Source organism: Mustela nivalis (genome assembly GCF_964662115.1).
Source record: "Mustela nivalis genome assembly, chromosome: 20".
Lineage (NCBI taxonomy): Eukaryota > Metazoa > Chordata > Mammalia > Carnivora > Mustelidae > Mustela > Mustela nivalis.
This window is the reverse complement of record NC_139039.1, coordinates 26724968-26740481: the sequence shown is the minus strand read 5'-3', so window position 1 is coordinate 26740481 and position 15514 is coordinate 26724968. Positions and strand designations below refer to the sequence as shown.

The window sequence follows — 15514 nt, the reverse complement described above, 5'->3', positions numbered from 1 at the left end:
GAAACACACATTACCCACCTTTTACAGACGAAGAAACTGAGACTCTAAGAGGTAAAGTCTTTGTGTCCAAGGCTGCACAGTTTAACAAGTACTAGAAATCATAATACCTGATGCCCCGAGCTGAGAGATCATTCTCTTAACCTATGCTAGCCTCATGGTGACAGGTGCATGATGAGCCCTCAACAAATATTTGTCATCAGAAGGAATGATGGGGCAACCAGATTTAGGGGTAAGTGGGATAGAGGTTAACAGCTGCCCAAATAGTCAGTGAGTGGTGAAGGGATTGGGGACAGCTGGTCCGTTTCCACATGTCCCCGTGGGGGTCAATGAAGGACTGCTGTTATATATATTATATGTTTTACACAGTTTCGCCTACATCTGTGCCTCAGGATGCCTCAGTGTAATGTGGAGAAAGAGGGCAGCTACCCTCCTACCTCTGGAGAGGAACATATGAAGCCTCTAAGTGCTAGGTAAGAATCAGCATCTTTAGTTGTTATTCATATGAAAAGAATTTATAAATGATATTATTTGGGGCAAAAATATAAAAGTGATATTTTTAATTTCTAATGTGAGAATGCATTATATACCGGAATGACTCCTATAAATGACTTTTATTAGAATGACTTTTATGGAGGAAGGTCAAATATCTCCTTAATCTTGTACTTAAAGCCATAACCATAACCATACCTATGGAATTTACCAGAATTCCCTCTGCATAAAGGAACTCTACAGGAAATTTTGCAATGAGGATCCTACAACAGCATTATATGAAATGAAAACTGGGAAAAATGAAATAGAAAAAAAAACCAGAGAGGGAGATAAACCATAAGAGACTCTTACCTCTATGGGACAAACCGAGGGTTGTTAGAGGGAAAGAGGATGGGGGGAGGGAGTAACTGGGTGAGGGACATTAAGGAGTAACTGGGTGAGTGATGTAATGAGCACTGGGTCTTCTATGCAACTGATGAATCACTAAATTGTACCCCTGAAACTAATAATATGCTATATGTTAATTAAACTGAATTTAAAGACATTTTTAAAAAATGAGAAAAAAAAAAAAAACAAGCAGGAAATAATACCTCTTCAAAATATAGTTGGCCTCGGAGAAAATATGCCATAGCATCCCCTCTTCTTATTCTTTCCTTCAAGAGCTGCAATGCCTTATCCACCAAATTCTCATGGCTGTAACGATCTGGTTTTAAAAAGGTAAAGAATTCCATCTTTATCCCTATGATATGAATTTCCACTCTTGAAGTCGTGAATTATATAGAACTCATCTGGCACTGTTTATACTAGTTTCCTTCTTGGTTCTCATTTATAAAACTGGCCTCCTTAGCTCAAGGGAAAAAGATGATGACAGCACCTAACACTGCACCTGGTATAATCATAAAATAAAATGCTTATTGGTTTCCAAGCCCACCTGGTTTACTAATGGGAGCTTGAGCACTGCAGTCTGTGTGCAGATCTTTAGGCAAAGCTACCCTGTGGATGAGTGAAATTCTTAATTTGAGCGTTAATTAGATCTACTCTAATCAAATGAGCTAGTGCCATTCCCAATTTAATATCTGTAAATATATGGAAACAAAGTGGTAGCTTTCAATGCCGATTTGAAGTAAAGTGTGGCATTGTTTTCTTTAACAGAAGTGACATCTGGCTTCTCTTTTGCAGAAGGGTGTCCTAAAGTCTTAAGAGTAAAATCAGGATTGGAATCTAATTATGAGACTTCTCCACTGAGGATTGGTTACCAGGTGAGCAGCAATTTCTCAGATTCCTGCAGGAAATCTAGAAAGGATTAGAAAGTTAACCAGTTCCTTCAGAGCAGTTTAGGCTCCTATTTCTTGTCTTTTTTGCTCTGGTGTACAAAACTGACTTTTAGTGAGAATATTATCAGAATGTACCAGTCTTTTCCTTCCTCCATTGGAAGAATTTTGGGTTCTTAGCACCATACCGGGATAGAGAGGTATAAAAAGGGTTCTTGGGCAACTTTTCACTGGTCAACTTCATCCTGTTTCCACGATGTGTATTCTGTAAACAAGAATAAAAAAAAAAAAAAAAAAAAACACAAGATGGTAGAAATGTCTTCCTCCAGAAAAAAATGCAAAAAGATTCCACTCTCAGTCGGCACTCATAAAATGCAGCCTCCCCACATTTGCCTAGGGATGGGGCAGCAAACTACAAGCACATTCTTTCTGAGGAAACCAGGGCCATCCATAGCTAGCAGAGGCACAAGCATCCTCCATTCTATTTCCACAGCTTGGGGTGAAAGAGGAGGGCCATTGGCAAGTCCTCGCTAGCTGTGAGTTCACATCTGCAGTGGCTTGTGACATCACGACACCTGCCACTCGCAGGAACTGAGAACCCTGCCCATAGGCAGAGTTCTTTTTTTTTTTTTTTTTTTAAGATTTTATTTATTTATTTGACAGAGAGAGAGAGAGAGATCACGAGTAGGCAGAGAGGCAGGCAGAGAGAGAGGAGGAAGCAGGCTCCCCGCTGAGCAGAGAGCCTGATGTGGGGCTCGATGCCAGGACGCTGAGACCATGACCTGAGCCGAAGGCAGAGGCTTAACCCACTGAGCCACCCAGGCGCCCCCATAGGCAGAGTTCTTGTGCACTATTACTTTGCCTCCTTACTGAAGCTCAGGATACTCATTCATTTCAAACTAAAGCATTTGTCTGTTTTACCTGGGAACACACTTTATTTTAGCTGTGTTGTTCAGTTTTATCTTCCCGTCTGCATTGGATTGCCATGTTATAAGATGGATCAGAGTCGAATGGACAATCAAAGCCTTCATATAAAATGTAGAGGCCACCTCATTGGGGATGAAGGAGTCCAGGTTGGCCCAGGCTGAGGGTAGTGAGACAGCAAACTCAGTTGTTGCTATGCTTTTTTTGTTTACTCCTTGGTGTTCTAGGGTTACAGCTGACTCCAGCCAATCAGGGACAAGCTTCCAGTAACGGTTCCTGATTGGTGGTGAGGAAAAGAACTCAAGAGACCTTTAATGTGATTGGAAAGCGGCATTTATGCTATTATGTGAAAGGATTTGGGGCAATAAATTGTTTCATTAATAAGAATGAAGTGCAGAAAAGGGAGATGATTCAGTATTGGGGGGGGGGGGGACCACTGCAGTATCTTTGTCATTTTGAAAGAGGCATTTAATCTTTTAAAAGGTCAACTTTCTCATCTGTAGTTTGAACTATTAGTTTGCGCTAGAGGATTTCCAAATGCCTGTTGCTAGATATATAAAATTTTTTGATTATATGATTCCCAAACCCTTTGTTTCAGTGAATGTGAAAGTTTCTAGTGAGCTTCGAGGTGAAGCAATAATAGGTTAAGTATGTAGAAGAAAACCGACTCAAATAGGATGATATTATCAATTTACTGAGAAACTGGTTACAGAAGTTTTTCTTTTTCTGAAGACATCATCCTGTGTGCTATTGTATCTAAAACGGCTCAGAAAAACCTTGGCATATTCAGGAAGGTCATAGGAGATGAAGCAAGTCAAGAAACATTTCCCTACCTTCTTTGAACTCATGTTGCTCTCTGCGGTTACAATACTGCACAGGGTTTTTGTTGTTGTGGCTTAAAAGAAGCGTTGCGGGGGGTCTAGAAAACACAAGCAAAGATTGATTGAGCTCTCTTAAATGCCAGGTTTGTTCTAAGTGCTTCACAGGCAGTAACTCCTACAAAACTTTATGAGATAGGAGCTATTATGAGGCCCTTTTAACATATGAGAACACGGAGGGAGTTAAGTAACTTCCCTAGGGTCCTAGGGCTAGGACGTGGGACAACAGGGACACCCCAGCACCCCTGCACCTCATCATTATTCTATACTATTCTCTCCAAACTGCTGATCTTTCTAAGTGCCACGACTTCTGTAAGAGAATACATCAAAATTTAGTACTTCATAATTTTAGAAAATGAGATCTAAGAAGATTTTAAAAAGTCTGGGTTTATTTCTGTCAAATCTTGGGGTTAGACATAAAATCATCATTTGAAACTCGACAACTGTTTGCAGAGCATGCTGTGAGTTTAAAGAATTTTCTAATAAAAATTGTAGACATTAAATGATGATATAGAATCTGAAAGAAATCCAGTCTTAAAAGGAAGTGTTGGTGTAGTAGATGCTGATGGTGCCCTTCCCAGATCCTCGTTACTACTTAGTGCCCATCTCCAGCTGCTGGCAGTATTAATTGAAAACAACTCACAGCTGTTCCTTCTTCCTCTGTCCCCCTGCCAAATATGAGTCCCCTCAGTCCTGGACACTTCGCTCCCTCCTTCTCAGAGACTGATCCCTCGCACGAGCACTTGGAAGGCCAGTTCCTACGGAGAGACACAATCTGACACGAGTCTTGAGCATTCTGGCACATCTTTGCTGCGTATGTCAAGAACACAGGCCATGACTTCTTTCCACATGGGCCATTTCTCAGGGTTGTGTTTGCAGTGAGTACCCTTGAGGGATAGGGTAGTAACTCCCCACAGATAAAGAACAGGCTTGTTTCTCTGAGAAGTACTAAATCCTCCCCCCTCCTCCATTGCTTAGTTCTGTTCTCTTATAATACAGCCTACTGAATACATGCATCTATCGCCGGTCCTTTGTATGACCTCTGTGGGGATTAGGGGTCATAGGGAACCAGTTTCAGCAGCACGCGGACAACTCTAGCTAATGCTTTTACTATGAGTGAGAAAGTCATTTATCTCTGACCCAGGACTGTTGTGTGTTCTGCCAAGATCCATGCAACATGTTGCTTGTGAGTTATAAGTAGACTAAAACCTCAGGCCTGCACAATTTTTGGTATGCCTTTGCCTCAAGGTGAGATGAACTCAGAAATATATGTTCTCTGTGAGATCAGAATGAAGATCAGAATGAAGATCAAAATGAAGTTGCCATCTGAGCCCACATTCCTATTTAGCATTCCCTCCTTGCCACCAGATTGTGCTTCTTTTACTCCCTCTTCCCTGAGAGTTACCACCCCCCCAACCCCCACCGCCCCCTCGCCCAGCCCAGCCTAGCACTTGAATAAAAATCCCTGGGTCAGACTCTGCTTCTAGGGAAACTGACCTAACAATAGAGATATATGGAGGAAGAGGTTTTTATTCCTATTTTTCTTTTCTTTTTTTTTTTTTTTTAAAGATTTTATTTATTTCTTTGACACAGAGAGAGATCAGAAGTAGGCAGAGAGGCAGGCAGAGAGAGAGAGAGAGAAGGAAACAGGCTCCCTGTTGAGCAGAGAGCCCAATGCGGGACTCGATCCCAGGACCCTGAGATCATGACCTGAGCCGAAGGCAGAGGCTTTAACCCATTGAGCCACCCAGGCGCCCTATTCCTATTTTTCTAAAGTCGTCAAAATAAAGGATAACTTTCCTTCCAATAAACTTTTAGACACAGTATACTGTGGATAGTATGTACAGTATAGTATATGAATATTTTGATAAAATAATAATCATTGGTAAGAGGACTAAAATTAGCCTAATGATGAATAACCTTATTAAAATGCTGGATGACGGGAAGCAAAGAATGATCTGAGAGTAGGGGGAGTCCATAGAGATGGAGATGGAAGTTCTAGCTGCTTCTCTGTCAGCAGAGAGTCACCAGATAGAATTGTAGGACAGAGCTGAAGCCAAATGAGTATTTCAGGCACGCTAGGACTCCTCTGTGGTTATGTTTTAGCAGGGATTCAAATTCAAATGAAGATAAATACAAAAGATAAACGTGAAAAGCCAGGGGAAAAAGACAACAAGTGTTTAGAACAGACTAGATTGTAGTACTACAAGTGAGAAATCATTAAGTCTTAACGATAATGCCGAAAGACTTCTATTTAATTTTTAAAAACTTAAAAATTAAAATCTAAAAAATTGAATAGATACAAAATAGCTTTTGGATATATGTGTAAAGAATGAAGTAAAATAATACGATTAACATCCATTGCCTGCCATTTTAATGTTTAAAAGATCCATTACCTTTAAGTGTCCTGTAGGCCCCTCATTTAGACCTCATCCTTCCTCCCCTCTGAGCCCCCCTACCCAAACATAAGCGACTTTTTCACGTTTCCTAGCTATTTGTGTTTTCTCTTCTGCTAGTATCTGCTTTTGTGACATTTGTCTTGTTGAGTTGTAGTCCTACAGATGTCAGGCGGGTCTCTTATAAGTAGGCTTCTTTAGATTTGTTGATTCTTTTTTTATAACCAGGCCAATAACCTTTGATTATTACTGGTACATTTAGTTCTTTTACATTTATTTTAATCACTGTTGAATTAGAATGATTCTGTACTTTCAATCCATTTGCTTTATTCATGTTTCTTTTTTTTCTTTTAATACCTGTTGTTGGATTTATGGAACTGACTAGTTATTTAATTTGCCTTGAGAATATTGAACTTCTGAGTCGTAGGGTTGGTGTCTTTGAATAATTCTCAGACATAATGTATTTATGTTAGTTTCAGGTTCCTAAAGCTCCTGTAACAAATTAGCACAAACTTTGTGGCTCAAGACAAGAAAAATTTAGTCTTTCATAGTTCTGGAGGATAGAAGTCCAAAATCAAGGTGTTGTCAGGGCCATGGTCCCTCTGGTTCTATGGAAGAAACCATCCCAGATTTCTTTCCTAGATTCTGCTGGTTGCTGGCAATATTTGGGGATCCTAGGCTTGTAGGCTCTGTCACTCCATCTTGATCTTTGTCTTCACATGGCCTTCTTTATGCATCTCCTCTACCCTGTTTGTCCTCTGCTTATAAGGACACCAGCCCCTGGATTGGAGCCCACCCAAATCTAGTATGATCTCAACTTCACTTGATTTTTTTGTAAAGATCTTTTTTTCAAATAAGGTTTCATTCACAGGAATCATGTTTTATAGGACTTTGATATATCTTTTTGGAGAACACCCACTACATTCTTCAAATATGGCTTCTGCCCCATTCTATCCTTCTTCTCTTTCTGGCATTCTACTTAGACCTTCCTCCCATATCTCTTATTCTGTTTTTCACATTTGCCATCTGTTTATCTCTTTTTGCCACATTCTAAGTAATCTCTTCAGCACTCTTTCCCATTCCATTAATCCTTTCTTTAGCCACATCTGGTCTGCTGCTAATATTTAAAATCTTAATATTAGCTATCTAAAATTTTTTTATTGAAGTGTAACATAAATACAGAAATGTATATGTGAGTTTCCAGCTTGATGAATTTTCACACAGATCAAGAAAGAGAAAATTACCAGCACCCCAGAAGCCTCTCTCGTACTGCCTTCTAGTTACTACATAAACCTCCATGTAAATACAATATTGCGTAAGTGATTTTTGCATGCTTTGTATACCATATAAAGGGAATCATTCACTGTATATTATTTTGTGCCTGGCTTCTATTGTTCAACACAGGGGGTTCATCCATTTTGTAGTGTTAGTTGTAGCTTTCTCCTTCTTGTTGCTGTATAGTATATTACAGTGTGTGAATATACCATAATCTATCTCTTGCACTTGATGGACATTTGGGTAGCTTCTATTTTCGACTTCTGAGAACAGTTCTTCTACGAACATTCTTCAGCCTTTTTTTTTTTTTTTTTTTTAACCCTGTAGCCATCTGTATGCATTTCTCTTGGGTATAAACATAGGAGTAATAATTGCTAGGTCAATGGGTATGCATGTTCAGCTTAATTGCCAAATAGTTTCCAAGTGCTTGTGCACCAATTACTTTTTAAAATTAAGTGCTTGTTTTGGATCTCTGGTGGTTTAGGTAATCTATGGTAAGATTCTTGGTTCATTTAAGTTTTCTGTTGAAATCACCTATTCAGTTAGGGCAATTTATCAGAACTCCTGGTTAAAAGCTTTTAGTAGTCTTGACTCCAACAAATCTGAGACAGCTTTCAACTCAGGACTTGTTCATCTTGTACAGCTGAAAGTTTGTACCTCTGCCTAATACCCTGCCATTATTCCCACCCCAGCCCCTGGTAACTGCCATTCTACTTTCTGCTTCTGTGAATTTAACTAGTTTAGATCCCTTATGTAAGTGGAGTCGTGCTGTATTTGTCCTGTGTCTGGCTTATTCCACTTAGCATAATGTCCTCCACGTTCACCTGTGTAGCAAAATTGGCAGGATTTCTTCCTTTTGAAAGACTGAATGATATTCCACTACATGTAAATACCACATTTTCTTTATCCATCTGTCAATGGACTAAATGTCTTGGCTTTTGTAAATAACGCTGTAGTGAACATGGAAGTGCAAATCTTACTTTGAGATTCTAATTTCATTTCAAAACATTCAAAAGTAGGTTTGCTGGATTATTTGGTAGTTCTAGTTTTAATTTTCTGAGGAACCTCCATACTGTTTTCCAGAGTGGAAATTTACATGCCCACCAATAGTGCAGCAGGGTTCTCTTTTTTTCCACATCCCCACCAACGCTTGTTGTCTTTTGTTTTTATGATAAAAGTTATTCTTAATCTCAGGAAACAAACTGAGGGTTGCTAGATCAGAGAGGGGTGGGTCATGGGGTGGCTGTGTGATGGACATTAGGGAGGGTATGTGCTATGGTAAGTGCTGTGTAAGACGGATGAATCACAGACACATACCCCTGAAACAAATAATACGTTATATGTTAATAATTTTTAAAAAGTCTCTTCTAATGGATCTGAGGTTTTCTCATTGCGGTTTCGATTTGTCTTTCTTTGATGATGAGTGATGCAGAGTACCTTTTCATATACCTTTTGGCATATGTATGTCTTCTTTTGAGAAATGTCTATTCAGGTCCTTTGCCCATTTGTATTTATTTATTATTTTTTAAAATTTTAATTCCAGTATAGCTAATGTATAGTGTTTTATTAGTTTTGGATTTAACAATTCTATACATTACTCAGTATTCTTCATAAGTTGTACTCTTAATCTTCCTTTGCCCATTTTTAAATTGGGTTATTTATTTATTTATTTAGCTATTGAATTACACAAATTGAAGTCCAATTTTTTTTTTCTTGTTTGTGGGTTAGGTATCGTATCTAAGGTAAGAAAACCATCGCCTATATCAAGATCACAAAGATTTACCCCTTTATCTCCTTCTAAACGTTTTATTGTTTCAGCTATAGGCTTTTGCTCTCCATTTTGAGTTATTTTGGTATACAATGGGAGGAAGGGGTTCAAAGTAAATCTTTTACATCTAGATATCCATTTGTCCCAGTACCATTTGTTTAGATGACTATTATTCCTCCAGCTTCTGTTATACTTTTATAACTAAGTAGTTTTGTTTTGAAGTACATGTATTAACTTTTTTATTTTTTTAAGATTTTATTTATTTGACAGAGATCAGCAGGCAGGGAGGCAGGCAGAGAGTGGGGGGGGGGGGAGACAGGCTCCCTGCTGAGCAGAGAGCCTGATGCAGGGCTAGATCCCAGGAGCTTGGGATCATGATCTGAGCTGAAGGCAGAGGCTTAACCCACTGAGCCACCCAGGCACCCATGTATTAACACTTTTACAGGCAACTTCGGCCTTTAAATTTTGTTTTCTGAACAATCTATTTTGAAAGGTAAAAAATTTTTAGAGATAGAATTGAATTTCTACTTTAAGTGGTAAATCAAGTGTATTAAATTCAGAATGGAAACTTCCATTGGTATATGGAAAGTAGTTTCTATTTACAACTTCTATTTGTATATTGTCAGTAACAGGTAAAGTAGGTAATTCTCAGATCAATTTTGCAACTATTTTAACAATGCAACTAAAATATTAAAAATTATTTTAATTTTGTTTAGGTGAAGGTGGCCTTTATATTCTGAAATAGAGGGTATCTGCCATTATGTACATACCTCATCAAGCAAAAAATGGTTTCATTAGGAACTTGGCTTCAGAAATGGTAAAGAACATCAGGGACTAGATTTTCCTCATCTTCTTTATATGATAAAAAAAAATGTAAAGAGCATGTTAAGTGGCTAATATTGATAAGTGGAGAAAATTTACCACCCAATATGGTCAGTAAAGTGTCAGGAGATCTGGTGTCAGGTGCTTAGGAGAGGAATCAGGCTATTGGGGCTACAGAGAATAAATGTGAGCCTCAGCCATGCTGGAGGTGTCCCCCATCTCTGATAATTCCCAGACTGGACCTCAACAAACTGAAGGATACAATTAGAGAATGAGGGACAAAGTCAAAGAAGGGCTTGTGAAATTGTTGCTGGGCTCAGGATGGTGAGGAATTGATGAAGTCTTAGATGAAAAACTGCCACAAAGGACGGTGGCTAAGCGCTGCAGTCCCTGGTGAAATTGAGAGTGAATGCAGGACCCTGCATTATCTACTGCTGCAGAAAGGCACACACTTATTTAAAGTTCTTTTTTTTTTTTTTTTTTAAAGATTTCATTTATTTATTTGACAGACAGAGATCACAAGTAGACAGAGAGGCAGGCAGAGAGAGAGAGAGGAGGAAGCAGGCTCCCTGCTGAGCAGAGAGCCCGATGTGGGACTCGATCCCAGGACCCTGAGATCATGACCCGAGCCGAAGGCAGCGGCCTAACCACTGAGCCACCCAGGCACCCTTAAAGTTCTTTTAAAATCCATGTATAACACTGAAATTCCTATCATAGTAGATAAACAACGTTATTGGTGCCCATAAAAATAGAGTTAAATAAGTGTCCTTGGCAAATGTGCAAAGGCCTGGGTTTATTGTTATTGTTCCTTTCATTACTGTTGCCTAATAGTCATTAAAAGAATAGTAGTGTTCATATATTAACTGAAAGCATAACCTGTACACATACATGGAAACTTAGAAAAGAATATTATGAACATTACAGAGATCTCCCAAGACAATATTGAGTCAGGCAGTGGCCTTCTGTTTTTTTATTCACCCCCCTCTTCCAGTTAGGTCTAATTGTTTATTTAAAACAAAAGTGCTTTTCTTTTTTTCATGCCCTTCCTTTTTATGCCCTGAAATGAGGGGGAAAAGAAGTGTAGGAAAAGGCAGGATGTCTTTTACTACCAGATAAGCACTGGGTGGAAGAGCCGCATAGCTTTTTTTTCTCCCAATTTACCATGTTTTCTGTGAGCAAATAAGCCAATTGAGGAAAGACTGATTTGTTAAAAATCTTGGTAGTTACGTGAGATTCACATGCCTCACCTGTCTTGTTCCTGCTGTGTGGAAACCGTTTTTGGCCAGTTATGGTTACCAGAGTCTTTCCTGAGGGGAGTCACTCAACATCCAAAGGTGAATGAGGCCACTTGCTACGATGAGCACTGGGTGTTATATGTAAGTGATGAATCACTAAATTCTACTTCTGAAACCAATACTAAACTACATGTTAGCTGAATGGATTTAAATAAAATTTAAATAAAAATTTAAAATCAATTTTTATTTAAATAAAAATTTGAAAAAAATATAATGCACTCTATTCAGCTACTCTCTTTATATTGCTTAAATGAAAGAAATACGTTGCTCAATAAATATTTTTACTGCCAGCATTTATTGTGTTTGGTCAGTTAAATAAGAATAGAGGAATTAATAAAGAATATATGATCACACCATATGCATTTTAAATTATAACATGTAAATATATGTCACTTTGGAATCTTCTCATCTAGGGTCAGAAGCAATTTCTTTAACAGAGGTTGAATGTTGAGAGTTTAGAGTTGTATTTTTTTCATAAACCATGGGCATATGAATTCCATTTTATGTTCCTTTGGAGTATGAGTTTAAAAATGTCCATGAAACAGTCTGAATGTAGAGCTATTTCTCATCTTTTATGGTTGACTTATCCTCACCTACTTGGAGAACATTCTTTTTAGAGACTGGATTTTGAAAGCATTGAGTTTAGTTTTCTTAAAAATCACAGCTCTCATTGTTCCTATTTCACCAGTTATGTAATATTTAATTATATTAGATATTAAAAATGATCTTTTTAAATGTGGAAAAAATTCAAAGTGATGTGAGCCCAAGTAACTGGGCATTCTAGAAACAGCCTGATAAGATCTCACAGTGATCAAGGCAATATGCAGTGTGTTTTGCAGGGGAACTGAAGTGTATTGGTCAATCAGAACAAAAAACAAGTACTGTTTGGTTTTGAAGACTTTATGGATTTTTTTGGGTGCTTTTGATTAAAACTAGCTTCATAAGGTTTTAGGTATCATCCATCATTACTGTATTTGGAAAGAGTTACTTAAAAGTGAAAATAAATATTTGTCTACACAAAAACTTTAATAGCCATGGTCTACAGAAAGAAAAAGAATACATAATGGTTTAATTTTAAGTTGACTCAAGTCCTCTTTTTAAAAATAAATTTTATATTTTAGAATAATCTGGGATTTACAGAAAACTGCAAAAATAGTACACAGAATTGCACTAATTTCCTCTACTGTTTTTTGTATTTGTTTTTGGCAAATACTTAAAATCTTATTTGAATATAGTTGATGTTATATTAGTTTCAGGTTTACAGCTTAGTGATTCAACTTTACTATATGTTTCACTAAATGAAAGAGTTGTTTTTCTATGGATTGTAATAATATTCTCTAATGACTTTCTTTTGGTTTTAAGAAGTCAATCTTAGGGGTGCCTGGGTGGCTCAGACAGTTAAGCAGCTGTCTTCACCTCAGGTCATGATCCCAGGACCCTGGGCATAAAGCCCCATGTAGGGCTTTCTGCTCAGCTGGGAGACTGTTTCTCCCTCTCCTTCTGACTGCTGCTCTGCCTGCTTGTGCTCTGTCAAATAAATGAATAAAATCTTAAAAAAAAAAAAATAGATGTTACTCTTAGTAACTTCAAATCTACCAATGATGACCAAAATTCTTTAAAATTTAGATATAAGAATGTGGTCTGTGGAATCAAATGATCTGAGTGCCAGCTCTATCCCTTCATAATGATAGCACCTTAGATAAGTTATTGAACCTCCCTAAGCGTCAATTTCCTTTCCTGTAAAATGGAGCAGATAATACCTATCTGTATTAATCTTGGGGCATAGCAAGTGCTCAATGTCAATTTATTTTAAAAATTGAAATAGACATTAGTGGTCACTTAATTTCTTATTTGTAAATCTTTATTTTACATCACTGCTCTGTACCATATTCTGCAACTAGACTGAATTGCATATAGTTCTCTTAACATTGGAAGATACTTCATACTCCCTAGAAATACTCTTTGCTTCATGGGCTACCTGGCAAACTCCTACTCACCCTTCCTCAGTCCAAACATCTTTCATTCATTCATTTGGTCATTTGGTCATCATCCAACTTTTTTTGTAAAACACTCACTCTAAATGGCATCCTCTTTCTGGAAACACATCTACCAGCAAATTTAACATAAATAGAATTAACATTGCTTGGAAGAGGGCCTGTTGAATATGTATCTTAGATCATTTTTCTCTTTAGAAAACTGACCCCGTTTGCTCTGTGTTCGGTAGTAACTCCAGTTGCTTGCTGGTAAGATAGTATTTCTTCCCCAAATGTATTTCTTCTGTGTATTTTGGTGCTCCACAAGCTTTATTCATTTTTAGAAAGCTTTTAGGTCCATTACTAACAGTAAACCAGATACTTAACTGAGACAATTTTTCTGAAACATTGTTGAGCGATGGACAGGTAGGAATGAAAGACCCGCGGATCCCCTTACCCAAGAATTCAACACTGCCACAGGATGCAAACAGCAAGAGGTTCTTTATTGTTATGCAGGCGCCTGCGGGTGGTCAGCAGCTCCTGCTAGCTGAGCACACCTGGCTGGGGTGGTGCAGGATTTTTATAGACAGGTACAAACAAGTCCCGGATGGGACGGGGCCGATTGGCTGACAATTTGAACATTTGAAAAAAGGCATACTTGGTGTTAGCGGATTGGCTTTGGAAGACCCCCTCGCGCGAAGAGAAAGGCGGGAAGGGGAACAAAGAGGGGAAGTTTGACCTTATTACTCAGCAGAAAGACATCCTGCCTACCTGACTATGCAGCCCCCTTGCCTACGTGACCTACGGGACCATGCAGCCCCCTTGCCTACGTGACCATGCCCCGGCTATTAGGAGAGGGTATCTTGTTCAAACAGGAGTCAAGTGTCATGCCCTAAAAGCCAAGCGGTTACAGAAAGGCAAAAGAGCAGTTACATTGAATTCAACCCTGGGGGAAGGGTCTTTACATTGCAAGGGGAGGAGGGGTGCTCTTACACAACAAAAGAGCAGCTAATTAGTTAACGACAGGGTGGGGGGGGGGTCTTTCAGGAAGTGAGTAAAAGGAGAAAAGCTTTAACAACTATTCACAAAATTCCTTTTCCTTGTCAAACTCAGGTATGTAACAAGAAGTTAACACTAATTACCAGACTTAACACTTGCTGAATAGACTCTTGTTTTAAATAAAAAGGATATAATATGGAGGCATATTCATCACACCGATATGCCATTGCACATGTTAACTGCAATTTCTGGTTAGAAGGCTATGAAGTTCTCTGATAATCCCGCGTATCATTTAAAAATTCCTGAAAATGAATTCTGACATTCATTTTCATCTGTGTGAACCTGAAGCTTAATTGTTTGCTTTAAAAAACAGTCCTCACGTAACTGATAAACACGAGAAAAGGGAAATTGGCAGTGATCACGTGTTCTCACAGATCTCTGACATTCTTCAAATATCATAAAAAAGGTATTTTGAATAGTTTCAATATAAAAACTATAGAACACAAGCACGATTCTATATGTTTGAACATAAATACACACACACACACACACACTTATGTTCAGGTATACACATGAATATGGAAAACTACCCTTTGGGTCAGTGTATAATAAATTATCGTAAAATTATTTTATGGCTCTTATTACAAAATAAACAAGATCCTGCCACCAAAATGAGAACTCAAAGGCCGCTCACTGAGCTCGAGCTCCAAGAGCGCAAGAATCGAGTTTCCTCATCCGTTTGCTCTCAAAAGGTATCAGCAGGAAGAAGGGAATCCCCGAGGATGTTAAGGAAAAGGAATATAAGGCTGCAGCTTTAGTTTCCGGCAAGACTGATGTGAAAAGCGCATTCAGGTCACGACGGTCAAGAGGCGACGGACGTGGGGACCGCTACGCCCTGAAGGCCGGAAGTCGGCGGCTCCAGTGGCCCGGACCGGAAGGCCTCCAGCGGAACGGAAGGAACCCGCGCTCCCCGGCCCCCCGCCAGCCGCGGCCCCCTTCCCCGTTTTCCCCTCCTGGCCGTAAGCGAGGGCCCCGCGGCCCCGCCGGGGAAGAGCCTTTTGGGTCACAAACGTCCTTGGCCTGCGTCCCTCCGACTTTCCTTGAACCCTCCCCCCGTCGCCACAGTGAGGGTTCGGGCTGAGCGTCCTCGTCCTTGACGCAAGCTCAAGGTTAACAGCCTGGGCTCTCAACCGTTCCCCAGGCGACGAGCCCAGGGGTGCTTCAACCTGTCCCCAAGAGGGGACCCAGGACAATGGTTGGCGGGTTTTTACCGGATTTCCCAGGATGGGCGTGGTGTCACCGAAAGGGCCGGGTTTGAGAAATCGTTTAGGTTGGGGAGGGGTGTCAAAGCAGTCCCTGTGGTAAAAGCCATCAGTTCCCTCAGCCGCCCCTCCGCCCCCGCAGCTCCCGCCCTCCTCCCTAAA

At 39.4% G+C, this 15514-nt stretch overlaps 2 protein-coding genes across 9 annotated transcripts in view; both read right to left on the bottom strand.

Moving 5' to 3' along the window:
• LRP2BP (LRP2 binding protein) overlaps nt 1-3624 on the bottom strand; it is a 31561-nt gene extending 27937 nt beyond the window's left edge. For 2 of the 8 annotated variants that reach the window (XR_014306799.1, XM_082715746.1), the window contains exons 1-3: nt 3518-3623; nt 1899-2025; nt 1080-1192 (exon numbers count right to left, since the gene is read on the bottom strand). Coding sequence is in view for 6 of the 8 variants with exons in the window: in XM_082715746.1 (XP_082571872.1) it covers nt 1080-1192; nt 1899-2025; nt 3518-3532 (255 nt within the window). In the remaining 2 variants the exon portion in view is untranslated. Of the gene's footprint in view, nt 1-1079; nt 1193-1898; nt 2029-2681; nt 2961-3517 lie in introns of those variants that run through there. The other 6 variants (XM_082715748.1, XM_082715747.1, XM_082715752.1 and 3 more) reach the window with 6 other exon arrangements.
• Nucleotides 1-15514, bottom strand: part of CENPU (centromere protein U) — a 627562-nt gene that overhangs the window by 578087 nt on the left and 33961 nt on the right. The gene's annotated exons all lie outside the window — the stretch shown is intronic.